The following is a 20,775-nucleotide window of genomic DNA, read 5'->3' on the forward strand; positions in this document are numbered from 1 at the left end:
TGCTAGAGAAGACAACTCCTTTGTAGATTCTTTAGTGGACCATGGGAGCTGGCACCCTCTTCCATCTCGTTTCTTCCTTGGTTTGGACCGACCTCGATGGCTTGAAGACTTCTGCTCTCAGAGGAACTTATATTTTTAACTTCATGTTTTTTTTCTTTTTGAGCCTTATGCTCTCTTGTCCCCAAAAAAAAAAAACGAATTTTTTTCCCCAATAGGATATAAGACACTTGTGTGCAGACTAAAGGGATAATTCACAATGGATGTATATATGGTGTTGTATGAATTAGAAGGATTGGTAAGATAAAATCTATACTATGAAGCAATTGGATAACACCCTAAGTAAACTTAGAGAATTATTAATTTGATAATCATTCCTAAGCATGACGGTTTATACTATAGTTATTATGTATACTAGGCATTCTCCCCAGCTTCGTATCAGAGTTTTTAAAATTATAAGGGTTTTGAGGTAATATCATGTATAAAAAATAATATAATTAAACAACTCCTACAATGAAAATTGTTATATATTTTAGATTTTAAAAGTCTTATGATATTTATTACACAAATAAATAAGTGTAATTAAAGTTTTTCAATTATTAATGTCATAATAAGATAAATAAAAACTTAAATGCAATAAAAAAACTTAAATTGTTCCTTGAATCACTCTATGAACACATTATACATCCACTTTATTAATATCTATAGATATATTGATTAAAATTTTTATTTAAAAAAAATGATATATAGGATCTTAATGGTTGGTTTTGTATTTTTTAAAATTTGACACAGAATAAAAGGAAAAAAACAATTAACCTGATAACCATGCCTTCGTTCTAAAAACCTATATTTACTCCAAAAATAATAATAATAATAATAACTCTTGATATCATACTTCATATGATTTTAAGCTATTGTTTTTATCTGTTTGTTTATAGAGATACATGAAACAGCCCTAGCACGTGGAGCCAATCACCGACATAATAGCTCTTATTAACTGATCATTCATCAATTATATAAAACCAATTAGGAACACAATTAAAAATCCATATGGAAAAACCACAGTGCATCATTGAATTTCCATAATCATCATATACCTCACTTCTTTATGCTCAAGTAAGGCCATGAAGATAGACAGCTTCATACTGTTGATACAACAAGCAAATGAACGCCATATCAATAAACAAGAGCAATTCTAATATACACTTATAATATAAGATCAAAGAATTGCATTGAGACTCACAACTGAAATCATAACATCCCTTAGTTTGCAGGGACAGATTTATACATGTTTACGTATAGTTTCAATCTTTGATAATCCATCTGTGACCCCGGATTTCAAACCCACTGCCGGGACCTTGATCACTGCTCTCTCCTCCACTTTCAGCACTGGTGTACCCTGACCTCCGGCGACGTCTTCTCCCCTTGAAAACACCACTATCACTTGCACTTCCATTCAGAAGTGGGGTCATCGATCCCACGGATAACCTTTCCTTGTTGGTGATGTTGAACCGAGGCAACTGTCATCCTTGGTCCTTTTCTTTTCATGTTTCTTTATGTTCTGAGATATCTTTTGCAACTTCTCGTTGAACCGGGCGAAACCTTTCTCCATGGGTTCCACTGCTTGGTTAACAGTGAACTTAACATCATTTACGATCTACAAACAAGGAAAAGAATTCAGCAAAATTTGCATACTAAACAGTTTGGAAGTCACTATCTATATATCTATGTCACCATGCCTTTTCTCCTCATTGATGTGGCAACGGTAATTACCACTATGTCAACCATTTAATACGTTTATTCAGGTCCTCAGTGACATAAATGAATGTTGATCTGTGCAAATGCACAATGATAAACAACCTCCGAAGAAAACTATAGACTGATGAATATTAGCTGATTGGTTAGCAACTGGCCTAAAAATATCAGAAAATATCCAGACATATTAGAGGGAGGATTTTTCAAACTAAATCTGCATGAATTGTGATTGCCAATAAAATAGTTTGTTTGTTAAACTACATGTAAACCATCCCAAGGTAATAAAATTCTATATAGACAAGCCAGAATACCTAGTTGGCATTCCAGGTTTCTAAAATATTAATGTAAGAGGATATAATAAGAGACTGGTAAAAAATAATGCTACAATTTGAGTGAGGAAGGGACCTTACATATTCACCACCAGTGACAACAATATCACGGACACTCTCCTTTGATGGCTGTTCCACTCTTGACACCAGCATCAGGCTGAGGCAATCGCAGCTTCGTAGGCCGCTCACTCTCCCTAACCTCATCAAAGTCTGGCGGACAGTCCACAGACGCATAGTCTCCAAGCACTGAAACACTTCCACGGAAGTGATCATCCATTAATGCATATGGCTTGGCAGGAAATACATACATGTGAACAATGGATGCAATGCCCATCTGTGCTGGAAGAAGACAGGAGTCTGTAAGCATTCTCCAGCTCACTAGAGCTTGGAAGTAAGTACGACATCACTCTCATTTTGCAAGCAATATCTAAAAATTCAAATGCATCACTGAGCAGATTAATAAGAAACTGTGGTCAGGGATTTGACATACCAGAAAAATCGAGATTAAACATACAAAAGTATCAATACTAAAAATGCATTGCAAAGAGGAACATAAATATTCATAGATCGCTAAATAGAGTAGATGTACGCACTCACAGTACATTTATATCCCAATTACCAACTGGAAATGGCACACAGCATGGGGACTGTATTAAGTAATAAAAATTCATAGAATGCACAAAACAGAAGTAATGAAATGCATTTGGATACCTCTATACAAATGATGAAATCTTGTATGCTTGTTTTGAAAGCTACTGGGCTTTTGAACAAACCCAAAGTATAAAATAATGCAATTCCCACACCTTGCCACCATGTCAGAAATACAATAGATTTGAAGACTAGGAACTTTGCCAAAGGCTTTATGTATGCCAGTTCATCCTTTGTGGCGGTATAGAACTGAACCAAACAGTACAGGGCCCATGACTGACTGAAATTAAGAACAAATGCCACGTACGGATACCTGAAACATTAAGAAATGTAGATAGACACAATCTTAGTTGTGCAGTATAAGGGAAATACAATCTACCAATTTGTCAAACAAAGAGACCATAAACAGGAAAATTCCAAAATAAAATATCCAGGATGGGAACATGGTATCCTAACCTATGCACTTTGAGAAACTAAGTAAACGATAAACTAAATCTACAATGAGAAACTAAGTAAATGATAAACTAAATCTACAATGAGAAACTAAGTATGATAAACTAAATCTACAATGAGAAACTAATGACGATAAAATCTATCACTACCAAATGGAATCAGAATTTTTCCCTTATCCACTATAACAATAAGTCAGACTTCATAATACCTACTTACAAATTACAATAACCACAAGTGTGGATAAATCATTCAATTAAAAGCAAAGTAATCAAAGAGATTTTAAATTTGAAGAAAAAGGATTCCAGTTTTTATTCAAGGCAAGAAAAACAATGAACTCCTCATAAAGCACCCTAGATGATGATAGAAGTGTAGTTGGTCAGATCAGCCACCACAAGACAAAAAAAAAGGAAGAAAAGAAAGAAAGTATCCATGGTCTCAACAGAAGAAGGTCTAGTGAAATAGTACGCCAAATTTATGCCGTTCAATTCGTCTTACCCACGATTCCATGTAAATTCTCCTTCACCATACACACCAAATGCTTCAAGAATCACAGCCAGAATGGCAGTGAGAGTCTTTATTATCATCTGTCAAAGAAAACAAACTATATAATGCTACTAATTTCTGGAAGAAAAAACAAAAACTCACAATACTGAAAGCCATCATACATATTGAACTATTCCAAACTTTATAAGCTGGTAAAACCATTCACCCATTTTCCATGGTTTTAGGAAAACGCTCATTGGGAAGTGGTGGTGTATGAGCCCTTTTTCAGAAGAATGAGGTAATAGGGGAGCATTCGAACTCAAACTACCTTGTCTCTTCATAAATTCAACAGTTCTCTCTTCCCCACCTACACCGGAGAAACAAAGTAAATTATAAACCAAGAAGAATTGGGGGAGACAGATATAGGCGCAACCTTAATGAAAATGTAAACAATATAGGCAGAATTTTCTGGCTTCAGGAACAATTTGTCTGTGAGTAGTGTGTACATCAGATAACATAAGTGCCTTCAGTTTTATCGCAGAAATAACCATTCAATACTTTCACGTACAAAGAATATACACCGAAGGTCAGGCAAAACACTAGAACATTTGAATCTCATTACAAGAATTTGCTAGGTCTGAATAGTTGCTTTACTACCAATCAACGTTCGCCACAGCCAATATGATTTTTTATTTCATGCCATTGTCAGTCTCTTCTCAAAGTGATTACTGCTTACTATTGACAAATAAATCCCATAAGAAGCTAAAATGCATTTTCTATATTTAAGCATATTACCAAGATAATTCTTCTTTTCAAGGCTGTTATTGTTGCTGTAAACTTCATTCTCACGATGAAAACAGGATAGATCGACAATTGTAGAATGAACAAGCGCACAAACAAATAAATATAAAATTGCAGGGCATATTACATACCTAAACAAGCTACAAGGTATCTCCCAAAGCAATACATGGCAAATGACTCATAGGAATCACGTAAGATACCACAATCAACACTAATTGATGGACTGACCAATGATATATACTGCAAAAAAGATAAACATAGCGATCATTATATTATATTTCAATTCACACCATGATAAAAACAAACAACATTCCAGTGAGCCCCACAGACTTGACAGAAGGAAAAAGACTGGAGGTTCTAATCCTAAGAACCAAAATTTAATCTTTTACAGTTTTATTGCACAATCACATGATTTATAGCACAGAAAAAATAATAATAATAATAATAATACCGACTCTACAGCGTAGCAGGGAACCATCAGGATGACACCAATCAGAAACTTTTGCTCCTACAAAATTCACACGAAGTTAGAACCATTCCAATGCAAGCCACTCCAAAACCCACTCAAAATCCAGATCAAAACCTCAGGATTTTTGTACGCAGAGAGGTGCTCGAATATAAGGAGCATCGACAGCGAAAGCGAGGTGACCACAAAGATCCCGGCGATGACCGCTGCCCATGAAGGTGGCGAGTAAGCCACCAAACTCTCAATCAACCCAGAAATCCTCATTATTCAATCCTCAAACTCCAATACACCAAGCAAAGCATCATAGCATCAAACAAAGCCGATAAACAGGCTGAAATCAAAGAAAAAACAGCTCTTTCGACTGAGAAAAACAATCTGGCTATGGAATCATCAATTAAAAACACAAATACCTTTTATTGACACGAAATCGATCAATCAGGGTCGAAATTTGAGGGGGAAAAGCAAGGAATCGAGCAGGAACGTCAGTGGATTGATTGATTTGGGAGTTTCGAGGAGATGGGGGATCGAATTAGGATCAAATTGATGGAGGAGAAGAGCGCGCGCGCGAGGGTTTGATCGCTTCTCGGGCTCTCGGAAACAGAGCGCAAGCGAACGAAAACGGAAACATCGACGAGAAAATTCTTCTCGTCAATTTCTTGCGGTTTTGAAATCGGATTTTGGCAACGAGGTGGGCCCGGGAAATGAATCGATCATGGCCGTTGGATTAGGATCGAACGGTTCGATGTGAGTGTGGTCCACGAGTCTCAAAATCAGCTGACGTGTTTCAACTTTAATAACGATCGCATAATTGCACGCGCTTGGAAATATATTCAAGATAAAATTATCTGTTGCAATTTATAGGTAGATATACGGTAGAAATACTGTATTAATACTGTTTATCATATTTATGAGAAATCATTTTTTTTCATTCTTTCAGAGTTGCAAAATTGGAGAATTGACTATTGTGAGATTGCAGAAAGGTTGTTAAGTTATAGTAACTGGTATATCACACTGTATTTATTTGTCTTTGACATTCCGTTATTTGTCATTCGTATATTCTTGTTAGTCCTCATAAATTTTAAATTTATTCTGATTTTTTTTAATGACCACTTAGTTTTTTGTCACGTTTGTTTGAATTTGTTGTTTTTAATTTTTATCATTTTAATAATTTTTATAATATTAAAATTTATCTTTTCTTATCAACAGAAGTGTTCGTTTTCTTTACGTTTGTTCAAAGGTCCATTGCTTATTCAATGACATAGAGCCAATATTAGTTCTAATACAAGTGATCAAAAGTTAAAGGTAATTTAGTTATTTCGAATAGATTTAGATTTAAAAGTAGATGATTTGAAAAGTATCAGGTAAAAAGAAGATCTATGGAATTAGAAGAATTAGAGAGTTATCTATATTTAATTAATTATGCAACCTTATTTACACCGTAAAAATTTCATATAAAGGAAATTTATACCGCCCAAGATCACAAGGATTCGGTGTGATTTTAAAATCTTAAAACATTTTTTATTTGTTTGTTAAATATAAAATTTTTAAGTATGATATTAGATTTTTGAAAATATTATACACACACACGCATGCACATCTCATTAAACAACATTGATTGAAAAACAGACCTGAAAATAAAACACACATACTGATCACAAATGTCTTAACTTCAAATCTCACTAAACTTAATGATAATATCAGACCCCCAAATCTGAAAGTAAGACGTTATACTAATCACAAGTATCATAAGTTCATCACAAGTACCATGAGTTCAAATCTCACTAGATACAGTAATAATAACAGATCCCTGATATAAATTCAGACTGCAAATATGGGATAAATGCGAGTTCAAACTTGCACCTTGCATTGTTAGGTGAAAGCACATGAATCGAATGGTCAATTCCTGATCTATGTGCACATTTTTTTAAAATTAAGAGCACTTGTCACATTTGTATAAAAATATATATATATATATATTACAGGTATTAAATAAGTTATGATATAATCATAAATTCACTGGTCCTTTCCGTGATACATGATATAATGTAATAATTTGGCTGATCGTGACTGCAAAAATAAATTAAAGAATGGCTTTAATTACTTGAAGGTCAAAGTTTGTAGCTAAGTATCTAGTGAGAAGATTTTCACAATTATATCAAGTAAAATGCTCCATTAATGATCACATGTATCTGAAGAATGTTGCTATAGAGAAATCATTGCCGAGATCAGTATGTTTGCTGACAGAAATAACATTTTCTGATCAAGTGAGCTCTAGCACGGAGGCTTCAATATTGACCAGTCTGATCAAGCATATAATGCACCATTGCTGCAGAAATTACTGAAAATATGGTGCATTAGGTAAGTGAAGACAAACTCTTGGTGCTTCAAACTTCAGGGATCACACACAGCATTCCATGCCCTGGACTATGTTCTAGAGGATACAAGGTTGCCCTTCTCACATACTTTTGATGTTTGGTGGCTGCGTCCCGGAAGCCAGGCATGCTAGGCGTCTTCGCCTTGCCTCGTTTCTTGATTATGGAGCATGCACTTAATGGATCTGAAATCCCAGCTCCAACTCTCCTTTAGGAGATATATATGTGTCATAAGTATCAGAATTAAGAAAAGTCATTAACCTAATCCACATAATTAGTGCCCGCATCAAATAAAGATTTGATAGTATGAACTAGGACCATGTCAATTGTCATATGTTTGAATATGTGCTCATATAAGTGCATCATTCAAGAAGTGCCGAAAAAGGAATAGTCAAGAAAAAAAATGAAAAGGCAAGTGATGTGTAACCACCTGTATAGGTTTTATCAGTGAGGGGAAGACAGAAAGATCCATTGCAATTTACTTGCTCCTCCAAGCTCATGTGGCTAATTTTTTTGGTGGCATTAAAAGATTTATCATGTGGCATAAAAAAAAATTATACGATGAGGAAAAAAGACAGTACTTTGTGACATTATTAGAGCTCATGATAACCATAAGAGACCATACAAAACTGTCTTAAAGGAAACAGTGATGAGAAGTGAGCCACCAACTGCAACGTCAATAGTTAATAGTCAATAAGTTAATTAAAAATTCCCTTAAGTGTGCCTAAATCAGCATCAGCTAAAGCTATAACCTACAGGAGCTTTTATTAAATTTTCTATGAAGCACTGCACATAGTCCAATGCTATTGAATGTATTCTTAAATAGTGATTTGGAGCCTGGATAAAGTAATTCTGCTCTAAGCTACATGCAGTAAGCATCAGCTCATTAAGACAAACCGCTTTATCTTTATTGAAGTTCAAAAATCACTCCCTCTACCATAAGGATCAGTTGACATAAATCAAAATGCATATAGATTATGTACCTTAATAGTTTCTCTGATGCCATTCTTGCAGCATTAAGTGTTGTTTGACTCGGAAGCCAGTTCACTTTTCTATTTAAGTCAGTCCGCATTGGAGAGTGGATTTTGATAAGCTTGATTGAAGAAGAGGAAAGAGAGAGTGATCAGTGGTTGATTAAAAAACCAATGATCAAAACAATGTGGAAATTCAAACTTAGTTTACAGATGTAAGTCTTACTCCAAGGCATTCCATCATCTGGTAGTATGCCCGGCCATGTAGTGGAGTATGCCCTTGTCTGGATTCTGAAAAGTATCTTGTCCTGACAAAAACAATTAAATAGCTCACAGTAAATGAAATTGAATATCTAAAAGATGGTAGTTTGTATTAATCAAAGGATGTATGCATTCGAATTGCAGTACCATTCCTTGTAGCCAGGATCCACAGTGAAACCATACATATCAACGGAATCACAAATAGAAAGTGCAAATTCAAGAGCTTTAAGCCCCGTTCCTTTTGCTGCAGAGCCAAAGGATGCTCCTAACATGAGATACACAGGGTTGGAGATTGGGACTTCCTACAGAAAAGAAACATATCAGAGCTCAAATATGACAGAAAATTCCAAACTAATGCAAATATGACTATCAATCAACATACAGAGCATTTGAGTTATCCAGTTTGTGCAAAGGGTTAAACCCAAAAAGGATTCCAGATGCATATAAAGCTTTAAAAAGATATGCTCCAAGACAGGATTACCCAAGGTGAATTGAAGTACAGCACTGGAACTGGAAGTTAAGCACAATAACTGAAATAATACTTCTCTTGAAGTAAGATCTGATCTTGAACTGGATGTGCATATAACAATTATAAACAAAAGTGATGCCAGAAGTTTTAGATATCATGAATATACTCATAAGTTCTTAAACGACCCACAACACATATGGGTCATACTTTTTACACTATAGCAGCAGTTTTTGTGCCCACTTCCATATCTTTTATGAAATGCAACCCATACACAATCTTGTTGGCCAGGAGTCAGTAAGTCACCAAGTAAGTTTGCACAAAAATGCAACTGTTTGGATATATAAGATGCATAGAAGCAAAAAGATATGGAAGGATGAAATCCATACCCGGATCATTTTGTTCATGATATCATGGATGGTAGTTTTGATGATCAGCACCTCTTTCCCAGTATCTGTAAATAATCATCCTAATCAAGTTTTCGGAGAACCAGGATGGAGAAGAATGATATTTAAAAAATCACTCCTACCATCTAAATCTGCCACTTTATCAAGTGCCTTTGCAGATCCTCTGTTAAGAAGTCGAAACGTACACTTCCTACCTACATATTGAGTGTAATTCTGCAATTTATGAAGAGGTCAAATGAATGGGTAATTAGGAAAATATGACCCTCTAGTTGCCATCTGCCAAGACAAGGTTTCAAGTTATTGACTATACCTGTATTGGTGCACCATTTTCTCGGAAAACTGCATCATAACCATCAATCTCAGCTCCAAAGTTTGTCTTTAGAAGATCTCCGGAGTTACCAATCACTGCACACCGGCCAAACTGTCGCGGGACATATGGGGGTGTTTCAGGGAGAACCAAAGCAAGTTTCTCCATACAGAGTGTCTTGTTCTCACATTGATTACTGAGATTTGAAAATTCAGGATATTACATCACTATGCTTGTTGGGCATACTTTACAAATAAGAATGGAAAATACTCAAAGACATAGACCAAACCATGATTTGAGCTCACTATGTATTTAAAGTCAAAGTTGGAGCTCATGTATACTTACAGAAGGTTTCCCTTATTGATCCTTCGCCATGCATATTCTTTCCATCCATTTGGCAGAGATATCAATGAACTCCTTTGTAAGTATCGTTGTACTATTGCGAACCTAGAACGACAAATCAAATCCCCTAAGCAACTTAATCATGTCACGGCACCATGATGCTTGTGTGACTCATGAATTGTCATAAGCTCAGATACCAACTTATATATAATAAATCTATCAGAACTTATTCACAAAGCATGATATGAATGCCAAAAATGATTAAATAGCAAGGAAAAAAAACTTAGTAAGGATGCCCAAAGCATCAATCTCAACAACTATCATGACAACAAGAAATGCAAGAATAAGACATTGGCAAACTCACCTGCTCCCATGCAGCCACAGCCTCACACAGATCAAAATCAAAAGATAAACCTTCAAGTTCTCCAGTTTTCGGATCCTTCTGTTGAAGCATTGAAATCATACCAATATTTACATCACTCCAATAAAAAAAAAGATTGGAATTTTAAAGAATTTCATCACTTAAAAAACATTAAAAAAACACAAAAACTTAACCAAAAATACAGAAACTCACTAAAAAAAAATGATAAAAAGGCATACCCACTTGCGGACTGTATCACTAGGGAATCGCAAAGTAACACGACAATAGTCACTGCCAGTCTCCGCTTGCAACCCTAATCCATTCGCTTTCTTGACATCACAACACAAAACACACCCCTTCAAATCGAGAACAAAAAAACAACCCACAAAACACGCAAAGCTTACCACACACTGCCGGAATCCACTCTGCAAGGAACGCAAGGCACTCAAATCACCTTCAGTAACAACGAACCTACTCTCAACCTCTGAAAACACCATGAAACCAAATCCGATTGGTATACTGAAACGAAGATGGTGAGAGGGAGAGATAAGGGAACTCACGGGAACGGGAGACGCCGGTGATGTAGATGAAGATGGCGACGAGGCCGGAGGAGAGGGCGACGAGGAAGCAGAGGCGCAAGGTGGTCTTCATTGGGGATCTAGATCGGCGGGAGGAGAGAGAAGCCACGGCGGAGGGAATGGAGCTCTCGCTCGCTGCTCTAAAGGGTCGCCATTTTAGTCAGATCTCCTCTCATAACTTTTTCAGGTTAGCCCTTTTGGTAATTATAAAACAAAGGAAGGGCTAACATGAAAAAAAAGGCCTAATTTCAATTATTGTTTATTGTTTTTCATAAACAAATTGATTTTTATTTTGAAAAGACAGCTACTAAAATAAATATATTTATTAAATTTTTAGAAATTAAATAAATAGTTATTATATATTAAAATTTAGAAGTTATGAGTAGTTTTATCTCTATAATTTTAAAATTTTTTGCACTTTCATTGTAAAATTTGGTGAAATTTCTCTGAAATTTAGATTTTTTGATATTGCATGAGAAATTTAGATTTTTTTTTTTATGTTATTAATGCTAAAAAACATTAATTAATTAAAAAATTACTAAAATTTAAAAATATCTATATCCAGTTAATATTAATCAAATTAAAGTTTGATTCTGAACTTGTCATTTTAAAATAAATTCATGTTGTTGGTCGTCTGTTTTGTGTTGTGCCACTTCTAGTGGTTTGTTCGGGTCTTTGGGGTTGTTTTTGTGCCTTGTTGTGTCTTTGTTGTTAAGACGTGTGGGTCCTTGTTCTTGTTCTTTTTATTAATTGAAGTGATTTATCCACCTTTTCAAAAAATAAATAAATAAATAAATAAATTCATGTTTGTAGTAATGAAAAACAAAATACAACATAATGTTCAAAAGACATCAAAATACAAACTTTAAAATTTCAAATGCATAATACACCATTAAAAAAAATAATTTTTTTATAGAGCTTTTAGTACCTTGCCCTCCCTGGACCAAACCACAGGCCATTAACAATATAGCTTAGATATCTTTATTAAACAAGGGACTCAAAATGAGAAGAAGAGAGAACATGATTTAGGAGTTCTTCTGACTTTCTTCACAAACCAGCCACTGTTTTTCTTCTTGAAATTCATTATTTTACATGCTTGGTTTCATACTGAGTTGATTTGCCAGTTTCTCACCAAGAGACTTGTCACACTGCAGAAAAACAAATAAACCATGTTTGATCAGGAATGTAATAACATTGATTTGATGTGCATGAACTCAAACTTTATACAAGCAGTATCAAGTATACATTTTTTCAGGAATTAAGCATAGTGTGGAACAATGTCAAGATTTCCAACCTGAGACCAATATGAAATCCAGATGTTGCGAAGCTCATGAGTAACTCTCTGGTCACTCAATGCATCAACACAGCGATTGACAAAACGCTCTTGCCTGAAACAGATAGGTGAGGAATAATTAATTTAGTTATGGGGAATGCATGTGTGAATTATCGTCATTCTTATCTGGAAGCACAAACCTGTCAGGAGCCCAGGACCGGTACCTCTCTCCGGCTTGCTTGAAATTGTTCTCCTTATGGATAATACACTGCTACATTAATCTTGTTAGGACTAAAATGATCCTTCATCAATTTTTAATGAAATGAATACAAATACTGAAATTACTGACAGTTAAATGATCACTCATTTGTCTGTCCAGATGAATAAAACTAGCAATTGGGAGAAATTTTGTTTCTAAGAAAACTAACCTTCTCACGCTTCCCATTGAGAATGGGAGGTGGTATTGGGAACTCCTCGGCATGTCCAACACTGTCATACCTCGACGGGAAGTAGTTCACCTAGAGTAGCATCATAAAAAATGAAGTCGGATGAGATTGTGAGCTGATCAGAAAGGAGGTCGATAGAATGAAAGCATTACCTCCTCATCCCTGTGCATAAAATTCATAAAACCATCATGATGGTTGTTGTGATGAGCACACTTGGGAGCATTTACAGGAAGCATCAGATAGTTTGGTCCCAAGCGATGCCTTTGAGTATCTGCATAGGAGAATATTCTGGTCTGGAGTAGCTTATCATCTGAATAATAGATGCCAGGCACCACAATTGCTGGACAGAAGGCGAGCTGCTCATTCTCCGCAAAGAAGTTATCGATGTTCTTGTTCAAAACTAAGCGTCCCACTGGCTGAAGAGGTAAGATGTCCTCTGGCCAAGTTTTGGTGACATCAAGTGGATCAAAATCAAAGCGATCTTCATGGTCAGGATCCATTGTCTGAATGAAGAGTTTCCACTCTGGATAATTTCCAGTGGAAATAGAGTCATAAAGATCCTTAGTGGCATGACTGTGATTGCTGCCTCCAACATTCACAGCCTCATTATCCAGCAAGCACTTCACTCCGCAGGTAGGTCGCCAGTGAAACTTTAACATAATGAACTTTTCCATTTCTATTGATAAGAGTGTATGTGTTCACCCCGGAACCATCCATATGTCTGTAGTTCAATGGGATGCCAACATCATCAAACAAAAAAGTGAACATATGCAAACTCTCTGGGTGATGTGAGAAGAAATCAAGAATCCTCCAGTGCTCTTGGATATGGGACTTTGGATTCGGTTTGAAAGCATGAACCATATCAGGGAACTTCATTCCATCACGAATGAAGAACACTGGGAAGTTGTTCCCCACAAGATCAAAATTCCCCTAAAGGCAATGAAACAATACCAGAACAGTTATAAGGGGGATTTGGAAATTTTCAAATAAATATAATTCAACCTATAACTAGGCGCAAATAAGAAAAGGTTTACAGTTAAACCATACAGACATATATTTATCATTAAGATCCATAGATATTGGTGTACGTTAGTTTATGATATTTGCAGGTAAAGACCAATTATCAAAATTATATCATCAGCATTATTTCACAATATTACATAACCAAGGCAAAGATCTCAAATTGAAATGGACAGGAATATGAATGGATTTTGCAAAATTTTGTAACGGCAATGTTAAAAATGCGCTTCACCATATGAGCTTTATCAATCTATCAGTATGAAAGAAGCTAACATAATCAAATTTTTGCAACCTTGCAAACTTACACCTGCACAAACCCTATTGCTCACTTACCAACCAGAATCAGATGATAATCTGAAAATGGAAGTTAAAATTACATTAAGCTAAAATAAACGGAGATAGATAACAAAAGCATAAAGGAAGCACACATTACACACATATCCACATAGGAAAAAAGGTAAAATGGACAATAAATAAATAAATAACAGGACACAATAAGATCAGCCTATATAGAAAAAGGCAAAATTTAGTTGGACAGAAAAAGAACATATAATAAGCCATAAAATTGCTAATTACCAATAATAAATAAAAAAGAACACAGATATCAGAGATTCAGCATGAACAAACAGCAAGTAACAAGTATTCCAACAAAGGACACAACTCATATGAGATTCACAATCTGCAGCATTCAATAGATAACATATGCAGTTTAATATTGTTACCTCTCTTGTGTAGAACTTCACAGCAAAACCTCGAGGGTCCCTCAGGGTTTCAGGGCTCCCACGCTCATGTACAACGGTGGAAAATCGAACAATAACTGGAGTTTGGACCCCAGGTGCTCTAAGGAAATCAGCACATGTAAGGTGAGAAACATCATGAGTCACCTCAAAGAAGCCCTTGGCACTTGCTCCCCTGGCATGAACAACACGTTCTGGAATACGCTCCCTATCAAACTGGGCAAGCTTCTCAATTAAATGATAATCCTCTAGGAGAATAGGACCTATTACTCAAGTGAGACAATATCTTGATTCAATCAGTAACGAGAAAAGGAAAGAATCAACTACAACCAAATTCTACATTTTTACATTTTTCTACTCATAATAAAGATGTGCTCGAGCAATCTGACAACTGGAACATCAGAATAAAAATTCACTCTGGCATTGGTATTCTAGTTATAAACAACAATTCAAAATTACAATGAGAGTAGTGATTATCTTCCCGAAACACTTGATATGATTTAATGGATGATACTCTAAAAGATTTATGCACAGATGAGATATTGAGATTGCAAAAACAAGTACATTTTAATGCCCAATATAAAACATGAACAGCAAAAGATTGTCTGGATTACCTCGATGTCCAACAGTGAGTGAGGAGTTGTTGTTCCAGATTGGAGCACCAGAGTTGGTTGTCCAAAAGGGTGAGTTGTGGTTGCTGGATGGGCGATGCTGCACAAAAACCAAATCAAAATGTCAAGAAATAAAAACAGAAACATACCTAAGACTTACTCTATAATGAAAACACAATAAAAAACAATTAAATAAGGAAAAAAAAAACCTTTTTCAGTAACAAAATACAAAGATGGATAATCTGAGACCACTCTGGACAGCCTCACAGAGATCAAACCAGAACAAGAAAGCATCAAAGACAAATAATTACTAACGATTAAATATTAAAAAAAAATCTACGTTTTCCCCCAATCTGATAGCACTCTAAAATCACTAGGGCAACTACAATCCACAAAGAAACAGACAAATAAACAAAATTTACATCTTTTTATTCTGTAAATGAGGAGACTTTCTACAAAATCACAATCGAAAATCCCAAATCACAAATAAAACCCAATAAACAATTAAACAAAACGAAAAGCACAAAAAAAAACCTAAATTTCAATCAAGAATCACAGCAAAACCATAACGCATAATCCAATCCAAAAAGAAACAATCAAATAAAGAAAAAAAAAGTCAAAACTGGAGAAAAAAAAAATCATCTGAACAAATCCAATCTTAAGAATCAAAAGATTAAAACAACAAACTGAAAAAAATAAAAATAAAAATAAATAAAAATCAGTACCTTATAAGGATCCATTGCTCTCCCTCTCGATCTCTATCGGATAAGAACGATCGAAACCTCGCGACACGAACGAGTGCTATTCATAAAATAAATTTTTATAGTGAAAAGAAAAGGTCTTATTATAGAGCAATTCGCGCGGTGTTTTAGTTTCAAGTGGACGTGGGCCCCACGAAAATGAACGGACGAGATCAAACATGGGCACTCGAGATCACTTGGATTCACGCCAACTGTTATTTATTTATTTTTTATCGGTTTATGGATTTTTGGGAAACTCCAAACCCGATGTGAATCATGTGACTGTTCTCGGATCGGGCACGCATCTGTTTCGGGTTCAGGTTTGATTTGCTATTGGATCTCACCCGCATCCGAGAACAACATCAAACAATAACTAGTACTTTCAGTGTATATTTTTTACATTAAGAAGTCATTTTTATTTTTCACGGAGTTTTGTATTGTGTATTTTACATATAAAAATTATCTTTAGTGGATCTGATGTATTTTTTTTTTTTTAGCTAATGTCTATATTTTACTGTAATTTTTTTTAATACAAGTAATTTATCAATCTTTTATTTAAAAAAATACATGATATAGTGTGTGTGTATATATATATTATGGACAATATATGTAAATAATAGTTAGCAACTTTATTAATGTGTCCTTAAATGCTCAACATACTAAATGTCACTGTACTTTATAAGCACAACATCAAACATCTTCCTTTGGAGGTCCTTCCATCCTAATATAGTCATACATTATACCTTGAAAAGGACTAGTGCATCTTGGTTGAGTAAAATGTATAATGTTATCTCCCTCCACAAGCCAATCACTCTTAACATCAATGTTGAACAACCAGTATAATCCATGAATTCCATGCCTTGCAATTGCGTTATCTTTGCCGATCAATCCCGTCGAAAAGCGTGGCTGGCTCACCGTCTTCAATTCATTAAATCGAACCTTTCACAGATACAAGTTCATTTAATTCTAAAACTGTCGAAAAATAAAGCCAAAAAATTAAGTGTTTTTTTATTAAAGTCACTAACTTGCAGTTCAGCCACTGCAGACATTGCGATCGCCACTCGTAGTTTGTAAATTCCATTTTTGTTCACTTCATCGAGTTTGAATTTTATTTGCCATGTTGTTTGTAGAAAAGCATTTCCTTCGCCTTTTCTGCTAGACCGACAAGTTATAATAATCTTGATGAACAAAATGTAAATACGAGAAAACATTACTTTGTCACTTGTGCAAAGAACCAATCCTTTGTGTAGTCACTAACTCCGACGGTGTAAATAAGATTGTTATCGGGATATAATTCTGCATATCTTTCCCATAGACCATATTGTCTGAATCTGCAGAAAAAAAAATGTATGTCATTAGCTAATTAACTTGAATCATATTACTGTTTCATTCGTTGCAGAATCGACACTGACTTGTCAGGATGATTAACATAAAGTTTGTTGATGTAGAGAGGATTAGGATCAGGCACATAGAACTCTTTAGCAGATCTATTAGGTATTCCTATCTCCCACAATGTAGGACCATCTCTTGGAGGTTCATACACAAGCTCTCCCAAATCAATTACATTTCCTGTTTTAAATCAGTAATTTCATCACAAATCAAAATATGATGGATGAACTAACTATTAGAGAGTTCGTGCTAACCGGGAGTGATTGTTAGTGTAACATCGAACATATAATCACCGATGAATCCAGGACACCATGCGTAAAGATTATAATCTCCTGTTCGAGCATTAGAAATGAAGAAACACCCTTTTTCGTCGGTCTTAGTCCAAAATTGGTATCCCTATAGAAGTAGAAGATCAAAGCTGAATAAAGACAAGTGCATATATAGCAACTAGTGTGATTTTGTTCGGTTAAACCTTGCTTTCTCTTTGCCATGAACCAGCTTCTCCTGGTAAAGCTAGGCCGATGTATGCAGAGCTTGCGCAGATATCTTCATGGTTTATATATCTAGGAATTAATACAGCTTTGGTTAGTACTTAATTTATTGATATTATAGAAATGAATGCTATACTAATACCTATCTCGAACAAGAAGTCTGCCACTAACACAACCTCTTTGTTCGGATTTCTGAAAATCATCTGAAATCGGAAAACTGTAAGGCCAACTCTCCACCTCGGTTTGCATCTGTTGTGATTTAGCTTCCAATATGCATCAATAAATTACTGAAAAATAATTGAGATGGTTAACCGAAAGAATGATGATTACCTGCACATTTGCATCATCCCAGAGAAGCTTATAATCACCTGGATATAATGAAGAATTGAGATACATAAACACAGGACCGAAAACTTTTTTCCAGTGTTCTCCGTTTCTAAATTTAGGCACAAGATCTTCTCCGGAATAATGCGCACTGACAAAGATCTAAACATCGAAACAAAATGAAATTTGATTAATATGTAATGATGCCGATATTTGTTTAATTAACTGATGTGCCGGCAACTTTGAATACTTACCGCAAGCATGGTCGGACCGACATGAGAAGTTAAACTCTGCTTGGTTGGTCCCCCGGTACGAAATTCATTACTCGGAGTGATCTGCCAGAAGCCGATGGGAGGGTCCATAGAAATCCATCCATGAACTTTGTTGTCTTTGTTATCACAAGAGTACTGATACTTGTCGTCAACCTTGAAATGCATTTCAGATACAAAATTCAGTTTTAATTCACTGAATACAAACATTTCTAAATCTAATCAACTAAAATTTCACCTCTCCTTTGAGTTCTGGATTGGTAGGATTTACTAAAACGGACAGCTTCAGGATAAGCTAATGGTTGGCATCGTCCCTGTAAACGATCGTCAGGAGACGGCATAATCCTTTGTCTATTATCAGCCATTGCCATATACTGAAATCTAAACAACAGAATAACAACAATAATAATCTCAATTGCATCAACACATGAAAATTCATCCAGATAATTCAAAACAGAGTTAGAAACTCTTTACTTGTCTTTCCTAAGCTTGAAAGCAATTCGGGCTTCATCCAAGTTAAAATCAGGCCAACCATCCAAGTGTTCAAAGATTCCATAAGTGTAAAATCCCGAACTCCCTCTAAGAACAATGAACCTATAAATTTACGAAATATTAGTTTAATTAAACAGAGAACTTAATTCCAATTAATCCACAATTAATTCACCTTTTGTCGATGTTCAAAGGAACAAGAGTTCCTTTAAGTGAAGGATCCCATTTTCTTGTGAATGAAACCTCAACTTGGTTTTCATCTTCAAGAATTACGTTAAACTCTGTACCTAAAATCCTGCAAAAGTTAATAATAATAACATTGATAAGTACTACATTCTAATCTTAAATTGCAATATAATAAAAAAAAATTGAATCAATTGCTAAAATGAACTCACACATCAAAAATCCCTGAACCTTGAGGGACATTCCAAACAATATCCCAATACCTGCATTACAAAATCAACGTATTCACTCGATAAAACTTGAGAAAAATTATAATCAATACAAAGACAAACAAACCCTCTGTTAGATTCATTGTTCAAGATCTCCATCAAGTTATCGACGCCATTATATTTTACGCCAGTGACAATGCCGCCAGGTTTCGACAGTGTAAGTTGAAGAATTCCATTGTCTATGATCACCTAAACAAATCCATGAATTCAAGAAAACAACACCATATATAGAACACACATGCAACTAATTAAAGCATGCAAGTTACAACAAAGATAGGAAAGAAAGATACATAGTTTTCTTGAATGTGCATAGTCACTCCAATTGGTGCCATTGGATTAGGACATGAACAACCAGAAGATCCCTGAAAGACACTTTGAGAAAATTCTCCTACAAGTGTTTATGAATTTATAGTGCATAAGAACACTATATATAAGCATATCTAGACATGTAAAAAGGTAACTGAATAAAAAAAATGGATGGAAGAAGTAGGCAAAAAGTCACTGACCTTAGCAAGTGAAGAGCACCCATGGTGTGTTCTTTAAACTTAGAAACTAAGCATGGAACTCTTGAAAGCCAAGATCAAATTAAGTTGCTTGGAAGAGAGCAAGAGGGATTTGAGGAATGGAAGTAGGAGTTGGTTTAATGAGTTAGTTGAGTGACTACTTGAGCGTTTGATTGGGTCAGCATTTTGAGCTTGTTAACTGGTTAAGCTATCCAGATAAGACTTGAACATCTCCTCTGCATGGTCAATAAAGATAAAAAAATATGAAAGAGATAAAGAAACTACAATAGCACACAGAAAACATGTGAATTGAAGAAGGAGAAGAAGAAGGAGAGGAAGAAGAACAAAGCATGTGAACTCTGCATGGTAAATAAGATAAGTATATGAAGAGAAAGCATATGAACTGAAGAAGAAGAAGAAGAAGAAGAAGAAGAAGAAGAACAACAACAACAACACCAAATAGTTTCCTTTTTTGTTATTTCCCTTGTTTGATGGAAAGAAAGGTTCCAAAAAGTCATAGATGCCAATGTCATTCTACGCACAATTTTCACTGGTCAATACAAGTGGGTGGATTGTGACCCATAACCCAAAACCCAAAACAAGCAGACCTTTCACCTTATTTGATGTGCTTTTCAGCTTGGATCAACTTGATTAGAATATACTTTGATCTCACTCCAAATGAATTTTAATCAATGGAATTATTATGTTGGATTCTTTAAAATAAATGAATAAATAAAAATGTATTAAAAATGAAATACAATTTTCAGCATGTAGACCTCTTCTTGGGTTGTCCATAGAAAACACTGCTTTTTCATGCACCATTAGATTATTACAGTGGAGAACAAACTAATAAAATATAATTAATGGAATTTTCAGATAAAAAAATCGACTAGTTTGATATATTTCGAAAGAGAAAAACAAGTCTAAAAATATATAATATTTTATTTTAATAGATATATCATGTTATTTAAAAGTCAAAATAACAAGAAGACGAATATTTTCAAAATATTCAATATGGTAATTATAATTATAAT

At 35.0% G+C, this 20,775-nt stretch overlaps 4 protein-coding genes across 4 annotated transcripts; all 4 read right to left on the bottom strand.

Annotated features, from left to right (window-relative positions):
- Positions 1-1,046: 1,046 nt before the first annotated feature.
- LOC120272344 (protein LAZ1-like) lies at positions 1,047-5,568 on the bottom strand. Its single transcript, XM_039279161.1, is given in 12 exon segments — positions 1,047-1,463; positions 1,465-1,488; positions 1,490-1,654; positions 2,163-2,204; positions 2,206-2,415; positions 2,793-3,042; positions 3,678-3,766; positions 3,848-4,032; positions 4,598-4,706; positions 4,918-4,974; positions 5,050-5,263; positions 5,343-5,568. Coding segments are annotated over 11 exon segments (1,440 nt in total). The 5' UTR covers positions 5,197-5,263; positions 5,343-5,568; the 3' UTR covers positions 1,047-1,301.
- Positions 5,569-6,917: 1,349 nt separating this feature from the next.
- Positions 6,918-11,162, bottom strand: LOC120272608 (sialyltransferase-like protein 2). Its single transcript, XM_039279476.1, is given in 13 exon segments — positions 6,918-7,512; positions 8,288-8,397; positions 8,502-8,583; positions 8,684-8,838; positions 9,392-9,456; positions 9,532-9,622; positions 9,720-9,912; positions 10,062-10,120; positions 10,122-10,163; positions 10,423-10,500; positions 10,659-10,748; positions 10,824-10,903; positions 10,980-11,162. Coding segments are annotated over 13 exon segments (1,332 nt in total). The 5' UTR covers positions 11,071-11,162; the 3' UTR covers positions 6,918-7,316.
- A 731-nt stretch (positions 11,163-11,893) lies between these two features.
- Positions 11,894-15,928, bottom strand: LOC120272345 (catalase isozyme 1-like). The gene is given in 9 exon segments (XM_039279162.1): positions 11,894-12,145; positions 12,292-12,385; positions 12,471-12,538; positions 12,699-12,788; positions 12,869-13,369; positions 13,371-13,646; positions 14,459-14,736; positions 15,088-15,184; positions 15,810-15,928. Coding segments are annotated over 9 exon segments (1,479 nt in total). The 5' UTR covers positions 15,825-15,928; the 3' UTR covers positions 11,894-12,085.
- A 477-nt stretch (positions 15,929-16,405) lies between these two features.
- On the bottom strand, positions 16,406-20,158 carry LOC120271816 (probable rhamnogalacturonate lyase B). The gene is given in 17 exon segments (XM_039278490.1): positions 16,406-16,763; positions 16,850-16,976; positions 17,039-17,155; positions 17,237-17,393; positions 17,468-17,609; positions 17,686-17,776; positions 17,847-17,953; positions 18,035-18,190; positions 18,283-18,453; positions 18,536-18,574; positions 18,576-18,678; positions 18,772-18,891; positions 18,962-19,081; positions 19,182-19,232; positions 19,306-19,427; positions 19,529-19,626; positions 19,745-20,158. Coding segments are annotated over 16 exon segments (1,914 nt in total). The 5' UTR covers positions 19,571-19,626; positions 19,745-20,158; the 3' UTR covers positions 16,406-16,514.
- Positions 20,159-20,775: the final 617 nt, after the last annotated feature.

Source organism: Dioscorea cayenensis, chromosome 11, assembly GCF_009730915.1.
Source record: "Dioscorea cayenensis subsp. rotundata cultivar TDr96_F1 chromosome 11, TDr96_F1_v2_PseudoChromosome.rev07_lg8_w22 25.fasta, whole genome shotgun sequence".
In the NCBI taxonomy this organism is placed as follows: Eukaryota; Viridiplantae; Streptophyta; class Magnoliopsida; order Dioscoreales; family Dioscoreaceae; genus Dioscorea; species Dioscorea cayenensis.